The following is a 23110-nucleotide window of genomic DNA, read 5'->3' as shown; positions in this document are numbered from 1 at the left end:
GTTCTAGAGTGAACACTAGTGTATTTGCGAACTGAGTGAACAAATCCTGGCCATTGATCTACACACGTGTATGGCCAGGATCTCATCATCAAATCGTAAACTACACTAGTGTATTTCAACATCAAATCCTAGCCATTGATCTGCACACGTGTATGGCCAGGATTAGTTCACTCAGTTCGCAAGCTACACTAGTGTTCACTCTTGAACCTAATCCTCTATATATATATATATATATAGGTAAAGTGTAGGATACAAATCCCCTAATCGTACATTACATACGCGACAGTAGTGGCCGTACACGTGTCATGATTCGTTTTTCTTTGATAAGGTTAAATCAGACAATTAATTCAATCATCTGAGGGCAAATTCGTCTCTTCATTCAATCTGCGAGAAGTTCGTTACACTAATATCCCGGTCATTATCATTCAAATCAATTTCAAATTTTTCATAATTCTCAAATTGCAGTTTTCATTCTTTTGCGTTAGGGTTTCATTCAATTGGTTTTTTCGATGGATCCACAGAGCAGCACTGGATGAACAGATGTTGATTTTCAAGAAACTTGACCGATCGGTGATCATGCTCAATTATCTGCATATCAGAGAGTTTCGATTGAGGATGTTTTAAATCCGCAACCTGCAAATCCAACTCTAAATCCAAATGCAAGTACAAGTGCTGTAAACAAAGAGACGAATGGTAATTATGTTAATGCTGATCTTTAAATTGTTCGTAGACTTGTTTTGTTTAATTGTAGCAATGATTTTGCGTTGTTGTAGCTGTTTTTGAAGTTTGAATGTTGAGTATATTTTGATATGAAAGCAACATGTATAAGTTCGCATGTTATGAGTTTTTCAATTCGCATGTGATGTTTATTCTGTTACGGATTTTCGCGTGTTTTGATATAATAAATCGCATGTGTAAAACATATTCATCAAAATCATCATTTTCGCATGTTATGGCTCATACATTTCGCATGTGTTGTTGTTCTTATGTTGAAATTATGCAGTTATTAATATATCGCATGTAAGAGTCTGATAATTCGCATGTGGTTTTTTTTTTTTTTTTGATTTGATTTATGTAGATGAAAGGATTTACACTCCGGAGGTTGAAGCATCAGCTACACCTGTGGTTGGAATGTAATTTACCTTTATTGAACAAGCATATGCGTTTTACAAATCATATGCTAAGTTAGCTGGTTTTTCTACGCGGAAGGGTGGTGAAGTACACAGTGGTGGTATAACCAAAACTAAGTATTTTGTTTGTTCTAAAGAGGGTCATAAGGCAGTGTGTATTGGAAATCGTTATTCCAAGTAAAAAAAAAAGCCATACAAATCAAGGAACAGGGGAACCATTAGAACTGGATGCAGAGCTCATCTTATGATTTGCACGGTGGATGGTAGATTATATACAGTAAAGAAATTTGTTGATGGCCATAATCATAAGTTTGTATGTCCACATGATATTCATATGCTGCCAGCTTACAGACAACTGTCAGATATCCAGGAGGAGATGGTATAGGAACTAGGCACTTTAAACCTTGGTCTTGTCAAAGCTTTCCGTATAATGTGGAAACGTTATGGTGGTTTCGAGAACGTTGGTGCCACGGTTGATGATTGCAAAAATTTTAGGAATCAAATTAACAGCTATATAGGAGAATATGACGTTGGCATGGTGATTAATAGGATGACCGACAAAAACAGTATTTAGCTGATTATTCGTTTGAATATTCTGTTGATGATGACAAACGGTTAACTGGTTTGTTCTGGGCTGATGGGTTATGCAAGCTTAACTTTATGGAGTTTGGGGATGTGATATCGTTTGATGCAACTTTCAAGACAAACAGGTAAGTGTTTCAAGACAAACATGTTTTTTATTTATTTTCGCATGTTATATGATTTCCTAAACTTGCAATATCGCATGTTAATATACATTGAAGAGTTGGTGGTGAATATATCGCATGTGATGCTGTATATTTTCGTATGTGATATCTGTCTATTTCGCATGTTTCAATGTGTATTTCGCATGTGTTTGTTCAGGTACAAGATGGTGTTTGTTCCGTTCACTGGCATTGAATCCTATAGTGACGGACCAAGACCCTGCTATGAAACAGGCTATTGAGGAGGTTTTTTCTACCAGCAGACACCGATTGTGCATGTGGCACATAATGAAAAAAGTGGCAGATAAGGTATAGCATGCTATATTATCTTTCGTTAGCGTTTTTTTATAATATAGATTTTGTTATAGGCTGACATAATAAGCATTTATCGGTATAGGTTGGACACGAGTTGTGCAATAACGATGAGTTTAAAAGGAGGATGTGCGACATTGTATGGACTGATTCCATTGAGCCTGAAGAATTTGAGAGACAGTGGAAGTTGGTGATAATTGAGTTCGGTCTCACTGAAAACAAATGGATTGATGATATGTTTTCGATGAGATACATGTGGATTCTGGCTTTTTACCGGCATGAGCCCATGTCTGGTCTCATGCGAACAACTTCAAGATCAGAAAGCGAGAATCATTTTTTTTTGCCAAGTGTCAAATTCACAACTCACTCTTGTAGAGTTTATGAATCATTTTGACGGTGCAATGGATGTCCAAAGGTTCAATCATAGAAAGAATGATCATATTTCAAGATATACTGAGCCTGCTGATTGGAGCGAAACTACTTTGGAAAAAGATGCTGCTAAGATATACACAAGGTCTATATTCTTTGATCAGCAAATAGAGATTTATGGAACAATTTCCGAATGTCTGCCGATGGACACCAAAATCAAGGGTCCACAGATCAAGATATTATTGAAAGACTTTAAAGCCCATGGAGATGGTTTATTAGAAGTATTATAGCATATATATTTCAAACATGTGATTTTGAAAACCTATATGCGAATTTCATTTTCAGAACATGATTTTGCAATATGCGATTTTGATGTACTCATGCGATTTTAAATTTATACAATTAAATGATTTTTAGACATGCGAAATTGTTAATTTACACATGTGATTTTAATTTTTAATATATATTTTTTCTTTTGGTTTTCTTAGGTGTGGTTCAAGAATCTTGAAAATGATGTAACTGCACAGTGTAGCTGTTTGCGTTTTGAGCAGTATGGGCTGCTATGTAAACACATCTATTTTCTTTTTCAAGATGTTTGGTGTTAAAGAAATACCAAACAAATATGTTATGAAGAGATGGACAAAGGATGTTGTGCCGAATGAATTAAATGTGAAGTACAATTTAAAGGTGGGTGACAAGGATATGCAACACAAGGCTAAACGGATTGCTCGTGAAATCATCCACACAGGGGAGTATTTGGTTAGCAATTTGATTTCTGACCTTGATCAACTTGTTTTAGTGAGGGATCAAATGATGCAGCTTAAAGAGAGAGTTGATCAGAGTCGTATAACCAAGAAACTTGATCCAAAATTTGACCGATTTTCAAAGTTGATTGGTTACCAACAACTGGTAACTAATGCACCTCCTACTGTCTGTGTGCCGGCTGGTATAAGAAACAAAGGTCGTGGCTCGCATAAAAGGATTAAATCCAAGAAGGAACAAATGATCAGCCACAAAGGAAAAAGGTCAAGGACATGTAGTGTATGCAATGAAAAAGGTCATGATATTCGGACTTGCGAGATACTGAAAGGCAAACAATAAGGCAAACAACAAAAGAAGAAGATGAAGGGCGTCCAGATTGAAAAAGATCCTAGAGACAAAGACAACGAGGTCGAAGACGATGAAGAGGAAGATGAGTTTGAAGATTATAGTGGTAGTAGTGATGATGGATCTGAAGAAGAAGATCAGTGGGAGGAGGTTTCAGAATATGAGGAAGAGTAAATTTTTTTAATGTAAATGCGATTTTATACGAAACACATACGATTTTATATTCATCTGTTTATATCATTTTTTCATGCGATTTAGTATATAAACATGCGATTTTACATGCATCAGTTTATAATTAGTCTTACATGCGATTTCACTTTTAATACATGCGATTTTGTGTTATATTGTTTTTTTTGTGACAAAGATGTCTAAATCATTCATGTGATTTTATATTATAATGAAGCATAAGATGTGTTCAAAACATGTATCCAAAATATAAAGTAGTTGTTATTGTCTAACACAGCTACAACCATAAAACGATTAAACAGAAATTTAGTTACTTCACGCAAAGATTTTGTCACGTTCAACAGAGCTGAACTCCATCTTCTCCTTCACAGTGTTTAGAGCATCTTTCAGGAAAGAGAAGGCTAAGTCATCGGCTCGAGATTGCTCCTTTATGTGATTCAAAGCTGCGTCTCTGAAGCTTGATGGTGGTTCTTCAAGTAGTCTCTCCCACATCTCTTGATTTTTCTTGATTTCTTCAAGAATTTTCCCCTGCACATCAAGAATCAAATGAGAAGAGGTGACATCGGTGCTTATTTCTGTCAACGTGCGAGTTGACAATAGCTCTTTTATTGCCATGTTTTTTTATTTTTTCTGAATCTTCAGATACCATTTTTTGTGGGTGTGTTGTGTGTGTTTTTGTGTTCTATGTCTTAATATGGAAGGTAGTTACTTGGGTATTTTATATTAAAATAGTAAATTTATTATGTTGGTAGGGTGGTAAGTTCAGTAGTATTTATGGTAAAATTGATCATTACATATCAAATTACAGTCACATCGGAAATAAATTACGTTTTTTTATATAAAATAGTTAATTTTTATTTATTTTAGTTATTAATTCGTATTTTTTTTTTTTTGCATTTTTAGGACAAAGTAATTTGAAAGTATTAGCAGCATTTTATTCAAAATTGCATTTGATTCGAAAAGGAATTCGCAAACTTTAAGAAATCTCAAAGATAATTAACTTTTTTTTTGAAATCGCACGTGTAAACCATGAATTCGCAAACTATAAGAAATTTCAAAGATTATTAACTTTTTTTTTTGAAATCGCATGTGTAAAATCATGAAGTCGCACATCATAAGACATCTTAAACATTATTACCTTTTTTTGTAATCGCACGTAATGTTATATGATTTCGCAAACTTTACAAAAAACACAACGTTTCTTTTTGTCTGAAATGTTTTTCGCACGTTTGATATGTATTTCGCATATTTTATTTGATTTTCATCCTGCATTATCTTCTTCGATAGACGGTCTATCGATTTGTTTCAGTTCTGAACTTCCAAATTCAGCAGAAATTCAATTCGTAGAAGGAGTTAGTGAATAAGAATCGATCGATTTTTGATTACTTGTTGGATTTTCGAATACGATTTTGAATAAGAATCTTACGATATGATTTTGAGTTTTTGTTTGCTGATTATCAGGGGTTTTTGATTTCGTAGTGGACGATTTTAACCTTGGCGGTTTCATATATATATATATATATATATATATATATATATATATTAATTTGATTAATTTAATAGTTAAGCACGGGGTTTAATTGAGATGATCTAATGGTTGTGGTTATAGCGTAGGTAATGTACGATTAGGCATATTGTATGATAACCGGCCTCTATATATATATATATATAGGGAGGGGCTCATGCGAGAACCACCCTTATTGTGAGAACCTTGAGAACCAATGTGAACACAACCTAAAATAGCTAAAAAAACCTAACCCCCACCCCCCCCCCCAAAAAAAAAACCTAAACCCCCCACCCCCCCCCCCCAAAAAAAAAAAAAACCTTACCCCCCCCCCAAAAAAAAAAAAAAACCTAAACCCCCCCCCCAAGCTAAATGCTAAAAAAAACCTAACCCCCCCCACCCCCCCCCCCCAAAGCTAAAATGCTAAAAACTAAACCCCCAAAAAACCTTAAAAAATCTAAAAAAAAAATCTAAAAAAATAAAAAAAAAATCTAAAAAAATTTTTTTGAACTTTTTTAATATTTTTCATGTTAAAATCGCTACTTTTAGAAGCAAAAAAAAAATTTTAATTTTTTTTTTTTTTTGCTTCGAAAAGTAGCGATTTTTTTTTAAAAAATATTAAAAAATTCAAAAAAAAAAAAACTTTTGTGTGATTTTTAGCTATTTTTAGGCATTTTTGGTGTGTTCACATTGGTTCTCACGGTTCTCACAATAAGAGGTGGTTCTCGCATTTTTGGTGTGTTCACATGGGTTGGTTAACGTACAATATTCTTTAACGTACGATGTGTTCGAGATGAAATTACGCACGTTATAAAACTCCAAAACCTTTATCACAAATGTTGAAAACCATAATCACGCATGTTGAAACCCATAATCAAGCATGCACAAAATCAGAAATCACGCATGGGGTAAAAAAAAACCTAATCATATATGTTATAAAACTAATCATGCATGTATAAGGTGCTACACATATAGATAATTATAAAGTGCTACACATATAGATAATTTTAGTTAATGTGTTTACACCTGAGTAATTGTTATTAAATATAATTTTTGAACTAGAGTACCTCTTTTAGTGTAACTAACGCAACCGTCGGTGTTTCATGACGAAACCAACATCGCCGCAGACCACCTGATCGACCAAACCCAGCGAAGGTGGGTGTTACACCACAACAAATACATCAAATCAAAGACGCTATCGATCGTTTTAGATAGAGAAACTTGATGATCTTCAACCGAAGACAGGTCACCTTCAACCGGTGGAAAATCAAAAGAAAAAATTGAGAAAAGAGAAGGTACTGTGAGTTTTTAATGGGTGTTTTTTTATGCGTGCCTTAAGGTTAACAGAGATAGGACACATGTTTTAAAAACATATAGCCCAATGAAAATGCGCCAGACAGGCGTCTGCCACTATACATTTCCAAAGCAGTATTAATAGATATATTATATAGTATTTTAAAACTAGGGTGAGGATCAAATGAGAAGTTTTTTTTGCTAGGAAGTGTAGGAAGCAATAGGATTATGACATGTGGCAACATTTAAAATAAAGAGCAAGGGTATTTTAGTCAACCGTATCCTTTCTTCTTCCTTCTTCTCCCCAGTAACTTAAAAACCCATCATTTTCAAAACCCACCATCTTCAACATTTTCTTCACTTTCTATCTCAATAATCACTACATTATAGTGTGATTTTCGTCAACAATCAATGATTCAAACACCTGATCGACGTGTTCTTCAGCTTTTTTGAAGAAAACCCAGTTTAATTTCATACAAAATCTCGTTTTTTCTCATGATTTTGAAGATAATCACTCGATCTGTTCGATTTGATCGCTGATAAGTGTTTTCTAGCATTCAAATTTCGTCAATCGTTGAAGAAATCGGCTTCGATCCATGTAAGAAATTCTTTAATTTCATTTTTACGATCTGGGTTTTTGATTTAGTCATTGCGTTTTACGATCTTGGCGGGGGTCCGGGGGCAGCGCCCTGGTAGCAGGGTCCCAGGGGCGGCCGCCCTGGCGGGGTCCAAGGGGCAGAGCCCCTGGCTGGGGTTGAGGTGCATCAGAAAATTGTTGTGTTTTTTTTATTATATTGCTTTAATAAAAATACATCAGAAAATTTAATTTTCCAGAAATTGCCTCATTTCGAAGACAGTAATTCGTAGACAGTTTTTTATTTGCTACTCTCTGTTTTAGACAAATTCACAGACAGGTCAGCTTGTGTCCATTGCGTTTTAGAAATAGAGAGTTTTATGTTTTTTCTGGCCATTGCGTTTTAGAAAAAACACATTTTTGAAGTGTTTTTAGTTCATTGCGTTTTAAGTAAACACATTTTAATTTGTTTTCAGTCCATTGCGTTTTAGAAAATACACTTTCTTTTGTTTTTTTAGGCCATTGCGTTTTAGAAATAAGACATTTTTATGTGTTTTTTGGCTATTGCGTTTTAGATAAACACATTTTTGAAGTGTTTTTAGTTATTGCGTTTTAGGTAAAACATATTTTTTTGCTTTTTCAGTCCATTGCGTTTTAGAAAACAGACATTTAAGTGTTTTCTAGCTATTGTGTTTTAGAAATAAGACATTTCTTTGTGTTTTTTGTGCATTGCGTTTTAGGTAAAACACATTTTTATGTGTTTTCAGTCCATTTCGTTTTAGAAAGTACACTTTCTTTTGTGTTTTTAGGTTATTGCGTTTTACAAATAAGACATTTCTTTGTGTTTTTTTGGCCATTGCGTTTTACAAATAAGACATTTCTTTGTGTTTTTGGTGCATTGCGTTTTAGAAAAATGTCATTTTTTAGGTTTTTTTTTCATTGCGTTTTACGGAACTGGGGTTTTTCCATTGCGTTTTACGCAACTGGGTTTTAAATTTTTTTTTTGAAAATATAGCAATAGTATACTCGTTTTAAAGATAAAAAACGCTCGTTTTTTTGGTGCAATTTTTATAAAAAAATAATGTCGTATGAAAGAGTCAAAGAGTTATTAACGTTTAAAAAATGGGGGAGAATTGGAGGAGAGAGAAACTATTGCCTTGACTTGACTAGAATGCCCCTGAACAAACCCGCGCGCATCCTTTTTTTCTTTCAATTTCACCCATTTAAAATTAGCCCTTGATTAAGTAAATGGATGGTCAAGATTATTTCCTAGCCTTCCTACCCAAACAAACTTCCTATTATATCCTAACCCTTTAACCTTTAAAATTATAAGTAATAAGTATTCTAGTAATTTATATAATTAATTAATTGGTTACTGTTATTTACACAAGATTTCACCCCTACTTTTTATATTAACTAAACTAGTTTATAGCCCCGCGTATTACACGGTTTGAAGAATACAACCAAATGATGATATAATAATAATTCAATTATAAAGAAAATGACATACATTGTTTGAATATCCAAATAACATATATTTAGCAGTCACGGACAATATAATATGAAGGTACATGTTATAGTCTACAAATCTATAAAACTTCTTTATGCATGCTATTTGTAGTTTTGTTAGTAATTTGACCATCCTCATCAAGTATCAATAGCTTGAGTCCATGTCTACTTTTTAGTGGATTGTCAGGATATTTTTACTTGAAGAATCTTTAACGATATCTAAATTTTTAATAATCAAACAGTCCTTCTCCACAAGAAACTCTACAAACCGTTTATACCATTTTTCAACTACACTTGCTTGCATTTTGTTTCCTTGATAATAAATATACGTGTATATATTATAAATTGTCAACAATAATAAAAAAATTCAGTGGAAATCTAAACTTTTATTGTATTACCCTGTCATCAATGAAGAACATCCCATAAAATAGTGTTGCAATCAAGTTTTTTTAGACCGGTTGCCTCCACAATCTGATGATACGGACTTTTATAATAGAATCATCATTATGAACATAAAGTTCACTTAGCAAGGATATCTTTGTTGATGCCATTTAACTATTTTTAAATTTAAGGATGAGTAAGAATCCTCAAATCATGTTAAACGAATAAAAGTAAACAATACATATTGCTATAGATCAAGGACCAGATAAATAGTATACAACTTAACCTATAATAACATAACTTACCATAATGCCTACATAGTGAATGGAGATTAGAAGTCTTACTTGTGTGCATATAGGGGTCGAATTTTGTGGGTTTTTTTGTGAGGATTGAAAGATGAGTAAATAGCTCTATATAGGTTTATTAATTTTGTAACTTATAGTTTTTGTTATCCCATAATATAGAATAATTAGTCCATAATTGGTGAAGCTGTTCACCTTCATAAGTCACCAGTAGATGTTTGTATTGATGATGTTTTTTTTTTATCATAATGTAAAATGTTAAAATCCCCCCCAAAAAATTAAACAGAATGTGCAAACTATCATGAATTCAGAGACATACCTAAGAATATATCCCAAACCACAATTGAATCATTTATTTCGTCAGGCTACTATACAAGTTCAAGTCAATGTTGAAAAGGCGTAGTCAATGACACCCATTGTGACAAATATATAGCTTAATGTATATGCCTAAGTTACCGAACCAAACAAGGAACCGATAGTTCGGTTAAGCCATAATCGATTAACTGAAAGTTACGTTTCAGTTTTAGCGGTCCAATGAAGAAGATATGATCCAACAACTATAAAGAAACTATCAATCTATCACAACTTAATACTCAAACAGAGTCAACAAATAATAGAAGGTTAATAAAAAAAGATGTTATAGAATCGGACCTGCTTGAAATTAGGTGTTGATATGCGAATGGGTCAGAACCTCAACACCCAAAATCTTCGGAAGTTCAGCACTGGCGCTGTACGGCACGACGGCGGAGTAAACCTTGCAGAGACGAAGTATGACTTTTTGGGTGGCGGTCAAAGCCGTAGGTGTCAAAAAGCTTCCAATCTTTTTTAAACCCATCAAGAATTCCCTAGATAGCATTGTAAATAAACATGTAATAATTGGATATCCATATGTATCTCAGTTGCCATATTCTCTTCTTTTACTCCAGCAATAGATCCTTCCTTGTGATTAAAGATCAATTCATTTATGTACCTCCAAATTCTCTATCCAGCCACTTGCATAACTGCATTAACCACTTTTTTCCACTTTCTTGACCCACTTTTTTCCCATTACGTGGAGGTGGGTACGAATCCTGGGTACTCCAGGTTCTTCAATCCAGTCAAGTTGGCAAGGGTATTTACCGCCAGGGATCGTTGCCGGGTCATGAACTGGGAAGGGAGACCCTTCCGCGACTAAGGATACCATGCACCTATCCTTTTTTGACCCACTAACAAATTTCCAAGAGTTAATAACGTCGTTAACCCCGAATAAAAATAAACCTGGAATCCTACCCATTGTGACCAATATATAGCTTAATGCATATGCCTAAGTTACCGAACCAAACAATGAATCGATAGTTCGGTTAAGCCATAACCGATTAACCGAAAATTACGTTTCGGTTTTAGCGGTTCAACAGGTACACAAATATATAAAGTAAAAAAAAAAAAACTAAACTCAGTATGATAGCGTTAGGAATGAGCAAATATGATTCTGCAATTATAATGTCTGCTATTAGAATGTTTTCCAACTCAGTCTCCTTTAAATAAATCTAGCAATTATGCGAGCTCAAAAATGATGATGATGTTTTATGGATTGTTATTTCATTGTTATTACTGTTGGTCTTCATGACTAAACTAACACATAATTATAGTTCTAGGGTAAAGTTCTTGTACAAATAATCTTAACATACTAAACATACAAATTGAAGGAAAACTCAAAAAGACAAGGTGACATTTTTGTAACTATCAATAACTATCAAAGTTACTCTACAAATATACCTAAAAAAACCTAACCCCCCTCCCCCCCCCCTAAAAAAAAAAAAAAAAAAAAAAAAAAAAAAAAAAAAAAACCTAAACCCCCCACCCCCACCCCCACCCCCAAAAACCTAAAAAAAAACCTAACCCCCCCACCCCCCAAAAACCTAACACCCCCCCCCCCCCCCCACCCAAGCTAAAATACTAAAAACTAAACCCCAAGAAAACCTAAAAAATAAAAAAAAAAACACACACAAATTATTTTATTTTATTTTTTTAACATTTTTTATTAAAAAATCGCTACTTTTAGTAGCAGCAAAAAAAAATGTAGCGACTTTTTTAATAAAAAATGTTAAAAAAATTGTGTTTTTTAGGTATTTTTGGTTGAGTTCACATTTGTATAGTAACTTTGATAGTTGGTGGTAATTACAAAAATGTCACCTTGTCTTTTTGAGTTTTCCTTCAATTTGTATGTTTAGTATGTTAAGATTATTTGTATTTGATCTTTTGCCTATAGTTCTATGATTAAATAGAGCTTACTTATGTTGAGGAATGGCAATGAAAAACCGCCTAGATGGAACTTTGGCTCACATATATAAGGGATTCTTCAAAGAATCGAGTAAGCTTACTTATGTTGAGGAATGGCAATGAGAAATGGCCTAGATGGTACACAAATGGTATACAAAAATAAAAAGTAAAAAAAAACTACACTCGGTATGATAGCGTTTGGGATGAGCAAATAGTACCACGTACGGGTACCGGAATTACCGAGCCGGAATATTTTTGGTGCCGATTCGGGATAGCGTTTGGGATGAGCAAATGGTACCGGGTACGGGTACCAGATTTACGGAACCGGAATATTTACGGTAGTGATTCGGTATGGACTTTTGATGCTTTTAGTACTTTAAAACATAAAGCATTTGCAACAAACTAAATCATGATCTCCATTCAAGATATGATCCAGCAACTATAAAAAAACTGTTGGTGCAGTCATCTGTCGTCTTCGTCTTATGTCGAGTCCCAGGTTCGTTGAAGATCTGATCAGGCATGACATCAGTAAACAAGAAATTGAAGGCTGGCCGTTTGAATGAAGCCTTTCCGTTTGAAGAGATGCTGGTCGTTTGAGTGAGGCATCCGTTTGAATTAGCCTTCCGTTTGAGTGATGAGTGTCCGTTTGAGCATGTTCAAACGGTCAAGCTTCTAGTATAAATATCATTCAAACGATGTCATTTGTAACGGACGTGTAATTTGATACCGAGATGCTGCCGGTATTTCCTCTCATTGTAGACGTTGTTTATTGAATGAAAAAGAGGATTAAAGTGATTTTCTAGCTGTTTTCAAGTTCGTTTCTTAGTTTCCGCCTCTGAAACGGATTAGAGCTCTTCCGAACGACTCATTCAGGTCGCAAAACCGATCCTACAGAGGGGGAGTTCTGATTGTTTGAGCCAAACAGATGGAGAATTGAAGCGATTTGATATCAGTTGTCATGTTATGTATACTTTGTTTTCAATTTTAATTAGATGTATTTGAATTTTAGGGGGAGTAAGAATTTTTAGAAAATCCAAAAACATCAGAAAATTTGAAAAAGACAAAAACATGATAAAACTGAAAAAATGAGTTTTTTTGTTGCATAAAAGAGGAAATGATAGTACATCAGTAGACTATCACGACACACTAAAGAAATGTATAGTCAAATTGTGATAAACAATCTTACTGTGGATGTGTCAGTAGGTTTTCGTACATTTAGTAAACTGTAACGAGATATAAACCTAAAATCAAACTTGCTTATTCGGTGGGTTAACAAAACTGCTTGGATATATAGGTAACCCCTGAAATCTTGTTTGAAAGGTCCCGTATTCTGAGATACTAGGTCTTTATACTCAGTGATATCTGGGGTATTATCCCGAGACTTCTGCTGTATGGAAGTACTGATCTAGTCCCCGGATAATGCTTTTCGCAAAATGCTTGAAATATAGCATCGCCCTCAGCAAGCTGATGAAACAATAAAATTGATAGTCGCTGCTGTTGTAATCAAAAGATCCTCTAAAGGAGACCCACCTAAAGTCGAAGCCGTCATCTCTCTACGTATACGGAAGTATCGACCTGAGCTCTCACGGTCCTCGCACATAACCCCTTTACAGATATCAGTTGTGGTATACTCACCTGTAAGACTGAATATTGGGATCTGGATACCGGAGTATATTTGAGTAGTGGGACACACGGATAAGTTTAAGGATCTAAGACACTAATTGCGTATCTCGAAACAGTTGAAATCTGTGTGAAAATTTAAGAGGACAAATATACTGACAATCTAGGTAAATTGTTTAGAACTTAAAATGTAGTCAAGCTTAACGGTGTTTGTGATATGTTTCAAAATTTGATATGATCCTCTTGCACGAACTCACAAAAATAGTGTCTGTAAATATTTTGTTTCTGTTTTTACTTCTATTCAAAAATTCAAAAAGATTTTTGGTGAGTTTTAGCATAAAATTTTGAAAATTCAAAAAGATTTTCGACAACTGATATTGAAAAGCAGATTTTCAAAATTTCGAGTGCTAAACATGATGAGCAATATTTGAGGGGGAGTGTTTGTTTGGAATTTAATGTTTTCATAATCTAACCCTAAAATGGTTCATCTGGTTGGAAGATCTGTAATTGTTTTGATAGAGATTCTGAATAGTGCGAGTGTTTAAATTTGAGATATGTATGTGAGAGAAATTTACTTTGAGGTAGAGTTTTTGCAGGATAGGGTGAAAAGTTGCTAGTAGGAAAGCCAGACAACAATCCTAAAGTTGATAATGCTGATGATCTGAAGAAATGCCAGCATATCGCAAGGGGGAGTCTGAAGACCTGCAAGAATAGACTGAGAGTGAAGCTCAGAAACAGATCGAGACTGAAGATTGTGAAGACTCGACACTTCAGACTCGTCAACATCTGAGGGGGAGTCTGTTGGTGCAGTCATCTGTCGTCTTCGTCTTATGTCGAGTCTCAGGTTCGTTGAAGATCTGATCAGGCATGACATCAGTAAACAAGAAATTGAAGGCTGGCCGTTTGAATGAAGCCTTTCCGTTTGAAGAGATGCTGGTCGTTTGAGTGAGGCATCCTTTTGAATTAGCCTTCCGTTTGAGTGATGAGTGTCCGTTTGAGCATGTTCAAACGGTCAAGCTTCTAGTATAAATATCATTCAAACGATGTCATTTGTAACGGACGTGTAATTTGATACCGAGATGCTGTCGGTATTTCCTCTCATTGTAGACGTTGTTTATTGAATGAAAAAGAGGATTAAAGTGATTTTCTAGCTGTTTTCAAGTTCGTTTCTTAGTTTCCGCCTCTGAAATGGATTAGAGCTCTTCCGAACGACTCATTCAGGTCGCAAAACCGATCCTACCAAAACTATCAATTTACCACAACTAAATACTCATAAATAGAGTCAACAAAACAATATAAAGTTAATAAAAAAACCAACGATTACCTCATTTGCAAATCCTTGGCTGTTAAAACACCTCCTATATCACATAATTAAACGCTTACAATCATAAAACTCGCCAAAATATCTGAAATGTAAATTTTCAAATTTAACAAACCCTTATATTTAGATACGCATATTTCAATCAGTTATCACCATAGACGAAATTAAACCTAAAAACCTCAAATACTAAAATCTATTTAACCGAATAAGGTATGAGAATTAAAAGAGACGAAATTAGGTGTTGATATGCGAATAATGTTATAGAATCTGACCTGGTCGAACTCTTGAATCAAGCTCTTTAACATCAACGATTTGTGAAAACCCTTTTGCTGCTTTAGGCTTTAATGAATTTGGTAGATTAATTCGTTCTAACTCCATCTCCACGTCTTGTTTGAGGGAAGTGGATAAGGTTAATTAGGGTTTGGGAGTGATGGAGATGCGAATCAGTGGTGGTGGGGAGGGAGACGGGTGTGAGTGTGATGAGGGAGATACTAATTAGGGTTTGGAGTGAAATTGATCTCAAAGAAGATCGTGTATGGGTGTTAGATCCTTTGGTTGAATGGTTGACATAACATTAGAAAATGCCACTGGCATTTCAATAAACTGAGGAAATAGAGATGTTGACATGTGGACTTTTCTTGATTCTTTTATTAGATTTAGATTATGCAAGTCTTAAAGCGAGTACTACAAAAAAATTTTATCCTAACACCGAGGGGCGAGTACTACAGATTAGGCAAGTCTTAAAATTAAGGCCATGTGTAGTCATAAAGCCCCCAAAGGGGCGTTATGCGCCATGTGGCATGCCACGTCACCCCGGGGCTTTATGGGGCTTGAGGCCGTAGTCATAAAGCCCTACCTCATCATAACCAAAGTGTAAAATGCAGGGACCAAAGTGTAAAATGCAGGGACCAAAGTGTTTTAATGCAGGGACCAAATTGTAAAATGCAGGGACCAAAGTGGAAAATGCCCACCTTCTCGCGCCGCGAATTTTTTCACGCCGGTTTTCTTTTTTTTGATCATGGCGCCCCTGGGGGCGGTGTGGGGGGCTCCATACCGGCGCTATGGCCTTCACCGCGCCCCAGTACATGTAGTCTAAGAAGAAATCATCTTAATACCGAGCGCTACAAAATGAGCAAGCACGAAGTATTCACAACCCAAAAAAACACAAATAATAAATAAATAAATACATAAAAAGAACATGCCAACAAACGACATCGTTTAGCCCAGCCACTTGTTCCTAGAGAAAAATGAAACACTCCAAAGAAACAAGAGGATTTTCCAACGACTCAGTTGCCTGCACCTCCGTCTCCGTCTCCGGCAATGGCGGCACGCCACCCTCCTCAGTCTTCTCCTCACTTTCCACAGCAGCCACCGGCAACATGTCATCGGATTTTTCAGCAGAACTCTTCTCCGTTACTTTACGCCGTTGACACGTTTCCCCACGCACCACTGGCGACCTCGATCTCCGGGCCGTAACTTCTCTCCGCCCGTCATTCGCCGGCCCCACATTCCGGTACCGCGGCGTGTTCGTCGTAATTCTAGACGGCGACTGCCGCTTTCTCTCCGGCGAAGGTGCCACGTGTCTCCTAGCCACCGGTCTTGCTACCCTCTCCTTCCTCGGCGGAAACTCGCCGGAATTACCCACCGGACGCTTCCTAACCACCTTCTTCGCCGGCGGAGACTTGTTCTTCACTTTCTGCGTAACTTCACCGTCGTCATCAGCCTCAATCTCCTCCTTCCTACCATCCGCCGCCGTCGTCGCCGTCGTTGCTGCAGAAAAACTCTCACTGTAGCTATACATCTCCGAAACCTCCGACACATTTTCTTCAACTTCAACCGTTAAGTTTTCCGCTCCACCGTCAAGAAGTTGAGGGTTGGTTAACGGGATTGGTGGTTGTTGGGGTTTGGGGACGATGGGGGTTTCTGAGAGGACTTCTTTTACTGTTTCTTCTTCTGGTGGTGGTGGAGTGGGAGGTTTGGGTGGGTGTCGGTGGTTGACGGCGGCGGTTGTTAGACAGCAACCCATCGATGGGAGGATTCTGTGGTGGGGTATGGAGTTGTGCAGCTAAATTTGGGGATGACAAATGGTGTATAGGTTGGTGCATTGATTGAGGCTTTTTAGGTAAAAAGTGAAGGGGGTTGTTTGGATGCAAGTCATGGATTTTTAGTTTTTGTTTTTTAGCAAAGTTTTCAAAATGCAAGTTATAGAAACATTTGGTTGTTTTTCTCAACGGAAAAAAACTACATTTCATCATCAAAAGTGTTTTAGAGATTATATTTAGATATGGTTAGTATTTAGTAAGCTACCAGTAGGGCGCCAGCGTGATGCGTCGTGGGCGACACGTTATACTGCAGTACTCGTTCATAGTAGCTTTTTTATTCGTAAAATATTTGCTGTAGCTCATTGTGGTGGATATACGTTATAAGCATTACACATGTCTAGTAACTAATAGATTTAGCATTTATATTATCAATTACTTGAAGAAACCATTGATGCACTAAAGTAACACACGAATAAGAAAAAAATAAACCTTAAATATAAAAATTGAAAATGAAAAGCTCAAGTGTGAACTACTTTGCATTATGATGAGATCAAGTTAGTCATACCCTTTACACATCTCAATGATCTCATCTATATTGTCACACTACCATCATTTAAAGAGGGGTCCTTCGAAATTTCTTGTATCTCTTTTTGTTTGATTTTACATCTTTTGGAGGATGAGTTCCCTCTATCTTCTTCTCTTTGACTAAGACACCAATAGTTGGAGTAGGTTTGGGAATTGAAAAAAAAAATAATGTTAAATATCTTAGTTACATGTGTTTTATCATGTCATTGTTATATGTGTATACATAGTATAGTAGGATACGCACGCAATGCTTTGAAACGACACTTTGCAAGGGGCATATAAACGGCACTTTGCAAAGGGCATATCATTTAATCTTAATAGTTAACTAAAGGGATATATATTTTTGAAAATCTATTATAATTTATTGGTGTGTTATATTGATGAATGGATAGAAAGATTAGTAGATGTGGTCACTTTTGTGACAACTCGAATTTCCAAGATTCCTATTTCGCGTTTATTGCACGTTCTTGTATTGTTTAGTTGATTATTTGCACAATTAGTTGCTATGGAACTGTAACGCTTTAATACAATGAAGTGTACTGTGTGATTATGCATGGTTATGTGTTAATTGTGATAGACTTGTCAAATGCATAAACTTGGTGGTGAAACTGTGAAACTATTTGAGATGGTGTACTATTGTAAAATATATTAATTAAGGGTGTAGAGAGCTATTAGTGAAACTTAAGCTATACTTAACCCTAATCCCTTGTTCACTAATCATTTTCACAAAACCAAAGCACGTACTACAATCTCTAATCCCCTAGCAATCATCACCATCATCATTGACACAAGACATTCAACACTTTGATTCATCTTTCACTAGAACCATTCAAGGTAATTGTTTATCGATTATTGTAATACTTGTAAACCTAATTGATTGTTTGATCATTATCCATTCTTGATTATGTGTTCATGAAAACCCTAGCTTTCATATGATACTTCTGTGGTTTTTGATTTAGTTCTGATGATTTCGAAATGATAATGATTAGTTGCATGCTTGATAGATTGTTCTTGTGATGATTACTGTCGTTAAACATCGATTGATTATAATTCTGCCGTCAATATGAACGAAATTAGGGTTCTTTGTTTGTAAGAACGTAACTGTTACGCTGCTTATTTCATGTTTATGTGTGTAGCTAGGGTTTTGGTATCAAGTATGCATATGGTCCGAACATTATACATGTTATGAATAGTCCGAACTTTGTGTGATTGTTTAGTCCGAGCTTATGTTATTTGCGTAATCCGACCTTTAAATAACACTCAATAGGTCCGAGTTTTGTGTACTGGAGATGGATTGTCCGACTTTTATGAGATATAAAGGTCCGAGTTCTTTAAGTTATTACATGTCCGAACTTTACGGTTGTTAATAGAGAGTTTTGTCCGATCTTTGTGAAGTGTATAAAGTCCGACCTTTACAATTAAGAAGCAAGATCCGAGTTTTGAACAGGGGAAACCCCCCCCCCCACTTGTCTGACTTTTAAAAAGGGCAAGGCACTGTTTATTTTGTGTAGGATTAATGTGAGACCATGGATTGTATGCTGGTTGACGATTGGATCTGTTAAGATATGAAAGTTAAATTGCTAAGCCACTAACGCTATTAAATGTGCTATGTATGTTAAATATGATTAACTCTGATGCTATGCATGTTATTGTTAGATTAAATTGAGAAAGTCTTGATGAGAAACAGGGATCGTATTAGTGTGATTAACTGACGTATGATGCATGATATTGATTGTCGAACATACTCTGTGGTAATAACTGCATATGAAACATTACGAACATGAACTGATCAAGTATACATGCATACTATAGGACTTGATTGATTAATTGCAAGGACATAGTTAAGCATACCGAGCAAACCAAGGTGAGTTCACACAGCCAAGGCATGGGGTTCCCAGGGTGGGAATGGGATTGATTTATTTATTTGTACTTCTCTAGATAATGGAACGTAATGATATATCCTCGGGTGAGGAAGGTGATTGGTTAAGATACTGCTAGACTAGTGATGCTTATAGAACTGATCTTCGCACACACGCCGGGGTTGGCTGCGATAATATGACTGATCTTCGCACACATGCCAGGGTTGGCTGCGATAATATGACTAATCTTCGCACACATGCCTAGGAAGGCTGCGAACTATACACTAAAACTTCGCACAGGTGCCGGGTGGCCGCGATACGAACATACCTAGTCTAGAATACTTGAGAACTTTCCCTAATCTTCGCATACATGCCTAGAGGGCTGCGATACGAACTATTACGATACATGACTTAATGAACGAACACAAGGCTTACTATACTATTACAATTACTAAACTATAAACTGTGAACTCGCTCAACTAGTTGTTGATCCTCTGTTACATGCCTTGCAGGTCGTTAGATACATGGAGCTTGCACAGGGAGGAGCTGGTCGTTGTGGGCTTGGATCGTGATTGTTTGTTGAACACTTTATGACATTACATACTTATTTATATTGGGTTTACTTATACGCTTCCGCTAAACAGTGATAACTTACTTATGTTTTGGAAACACCTTTCATATGGATTTGGTTTGGTTTAATTGCTATTACTTTAACTATATACATTGTTCTATATGGTTGGTGGCTTGATCCTGGTCAGTCACGCTCCCAAGCGGTGATACTCCGCAGGTGGATTTTGGGGGTGTGACAGATTGGTATCAGAGCCATTGGTTATAGAGAACTTGGTTTTAATATGGGAAAACGTTTTTATTAAAACCAGACTATAACCAGAACAGTGCTCTCAACGATCCACAACGACGCTTGCTCCACGTGCAAGACTCAACATCCTAGGTAATAAGGTTTATATTTATTGCCTACTTGCTAGAAATGCATAGAACTTTGCTCGTAGTATGCTTAGATTACACTGCTCATTACTTGTTATTGCTTGAGAACACCTATGTGCTTACACTCTTCTGTCATCGCACTACTCGCGAACCATTCTCACTTACACTACTTTTACTATGAAGATCATGTCTGGACGTGTGAACATGACTCAAGACCAGTTGACGGCACTTATCAATGAACGAGTAGCTGCGGCACTTGCAGCTGCAAACGCAGGAGGTATACCCTGCAATCGTAACTTATTCTAGGATCTTTAGATCCTACGTTCCTAAACAACTCTTATGTTTAACCTCGTTCTGAACTTACACATTAGGTCAACACGCTCATCAGCCCGTTTGCACTTTCAAGAACTTCATGGACTGTCGTCCAGGCACATTCAGTGGCACCGAGGGGGCAGTGGGACTCCTCCATTGGTTTGAGAAGTTAGAGTCGGTATTCGAAATGTGTGAATGCCCTGAGGATCGCAGGGTGAAGTACGCCACTGGCACGTTGGAAGGAATCGCGTTAACTTGGTGGAACGCGCAAGTGCAGATCTTAGGGTTGGCAGCTGCTAACGCCACCCCTTGGAATGACTTCAAGGAACTGATTAAACGTGAATACTGCACTCGAGAAGACATCCACAAGCTGGAAGATGAGTTCTATCATTTGAAAATGACTGGGTCAGAGATTGAAGCTTACACTAAACGGTCGAACGAGCTGGCCGTGTTGTATCCAACTATGGTGGACCCTCCAATCAAGCGTATTGAGTTGTACCTCAAGGGGTTAGCGCCAGAAATCCAGAGCCATGTGACATCGGCTAATCTTGATAATATCCAGGCTATTCAGCGCCTTGCTCATCGTATTACGGATCAAGCAGTGGAACAGAACAAGCTGCCAAAACGCATCAGGGCTACCACTACTGTTGTTACTACTTATGCTACTCCCAGTGACAACAAGAGAAAATGGGAGGGGGATTCCAGCAGGGGATCAGTTTATGTTCAGTCTCAAGCACAGCAACGTAAGACAAACGACTACCAGAATCCGAGTCAGCAGACATCAGGCAGTCAGGGGCAGGGTGGATATCGGGGAATTCACCCACTGTGTAATAAGTGCAACAGACACCACAGCGGGCGGTGTCGTAAAGAACGATGTCAGAGATGTCTCAAGTTAGGGCATGAAGCTAAAGACTGCAGGAGTTCGCGACCTGCAAATCAGAATCAGCAACACCCACCACCAGCTCCACAGAACCAGCATCAGCAGCAACATCAGCGGGGTAACAGGGGATGTTTTCAGTGTGGGGCTGAAGGTCATTTCAAGCGTGATTGTCCCCAGTTGAACCAGAATCGCAACAATCACAACAATCAAGGAAATGGCAACAACAACAACAATGGTGGGAACAACAATGGCAATGAAGCAAGGGGTCGTGCATTTGTGTTGGGGCAGGGTGATGCCAGAAATGATCCCAACGTTGTTAAGGGTAAGTTTCTTCTCGATGATATTTATGTTACTGTTTTGTTTGATTCGGGTGCGGATACGAGTTATATGTCTTTGAAAATGAGTAAATTGTTAAAACGTACACTGATGTGTGTAAAATGCAACATATAAAACACATCAATTAAGGCATAAAACTAACCCTTTTTAAGTACTAATGTTGGAAAAAGAGTGTTTTTGTCTTCCTTTTGTATTTTCAGGATGAAATGAGCTCAAAATCACAAAAGAAGCAAAAAGACCACTAATTCTACCATAAATACAAGAAAAGGAACAAAAGTGGACTGCCCGGACCCTCAACGGCACCTCCCAAGGCAAAAAGAAGGAAACAGAGTCTGAACACGCCCCGTGTCCAGCGAACACGGGGGCGTGCCCAGGAAGCAGCAGAAAAGACAAACCAGTAGAAGCTTCCATTGCCCACCACGGGGCCGTGTCCAGCGAGCACGGGGGCGTGGTGAAAGTACAGCAGGCGCATTAATTGTAATTCGCAATTACAATTAATGAAGAGAGAGAGTGTCAGGCGGGCACGGGGCCGTGTCCAGCGGACACGGGGCCGTGTCCAGCCTTCTGTTCAGCCTATAAATAGAGGAGCTTGGCTTCATTCTCTCTCATCCCTTGGCACACCACCTCTCTCACACTTCATCCACCACCCACCACCACCATAACACCATCATCCACCACCATCATCCATTGTCCATCGTAGAGTGTGTGAGTCGTCTCGGGATCCAAGATTGATCGTAAGAGTTCTTGACAATCAAGGCCATGTTTGCCTAAGTCTCTTACATCACTTGGTGAAGACAAGTGTTTAGTATAATACTTTTTATTTTTAATCTTTTGCACTTTTTATTTGGTTTTGTATTAATGACTTTAATAACTAGTTACTTATGTTGAAGGTGATCTTTCCTTATCGTTTGTCCGTGGTGTCTTGGCGTTATTTTACTGTCTATATAAAATAAAAGATTTTCACCATTCATATCTCCACGGTCTATATGGAGGTATGTTGGCTACCTGGTCGGGGGTTAAGGGAACGGTTTGGTAAAGGTCTTGCCCTTGTTCAGCGTTTAGAGGTCCTGCTTGGGACCTGGGTCAAATTTAGTAGGATCTCCTTCAATGCCCATAGGTATTGGATGGCGGGGATCCAAACTCTTTGACCCCCTCATAAGTTAACTACTATTAATACTATAACCCGGCTATTTAGGACTGTATCCCTGCTGACTCAGACTACTTAGCCGAGGGTAACGTCACCGCCAGAAGCGGGGCCTACCACAATTTGCATTAATAACTTAATTCATTATCTTTCAATAATCCGACCCTTTAGGATTGTATCCTCGCTGACTCAAACTACTGGGTTGAGGGTAACGTCGCCTTCAAAAGAGGGGCCTACTACAATAACTAAGATAATCTCTTAAACAAGTGCAAAAGTGCGAAAATAATCAAAGGTTATACTAATACACGTGTCGGAACCAAGTGATTCATCTTGTCTATCTGTTTTTATTTTATTTTTATTTTCAGCATTTAGTTAGTTTTTATTTTTCTTAGTTTAAAAC

General features: G+C 37.1%; 1 protein-coding gene across 1 annotated transcript; it reads right to left on the bottom strand.

Annotated features, from left to right (window-relative positions):
* Positions 1-15754: 15754 nt before the first annotated feature.
* LOC110881207 (proteoglycan 4-like) lies at positions 15755-16819 on the bottom strand. The gene has a single exon (XM_022129543.2). The coding sequence runs from the start codon at positions 16634-16636 to the stop codon at positions 15848-15850; it is 789 nt and encodes a 262-aa protein (XP_021985235.1). The 5' UTR covers positions 16637-16819; the 3' UTR covers positions 15755-15847.
* Positions 16820-23110: the final 6291 nt, after the last annotated feature.

This window comes from Helianthus annuus, chromosome 10 (assembly GCF_002127325.2).
Source record: "Helianthus annuus cultivar XRQ/B chromosome 10, HanXRQr2.0-SUNRISE, whole genome shotgun sequence".
NCBI classification, from domain to species: Eukaryota; Viridiplantae; Streptophyta; class Magnoliopsida; order Asterales; family Asteraceae; genus Helianthus; species Helianthus annuus.
Note: the sequence above shows the minus strand (reverse complement) of the source record. Positions and strands in the feature narration are given on the sequence as shown.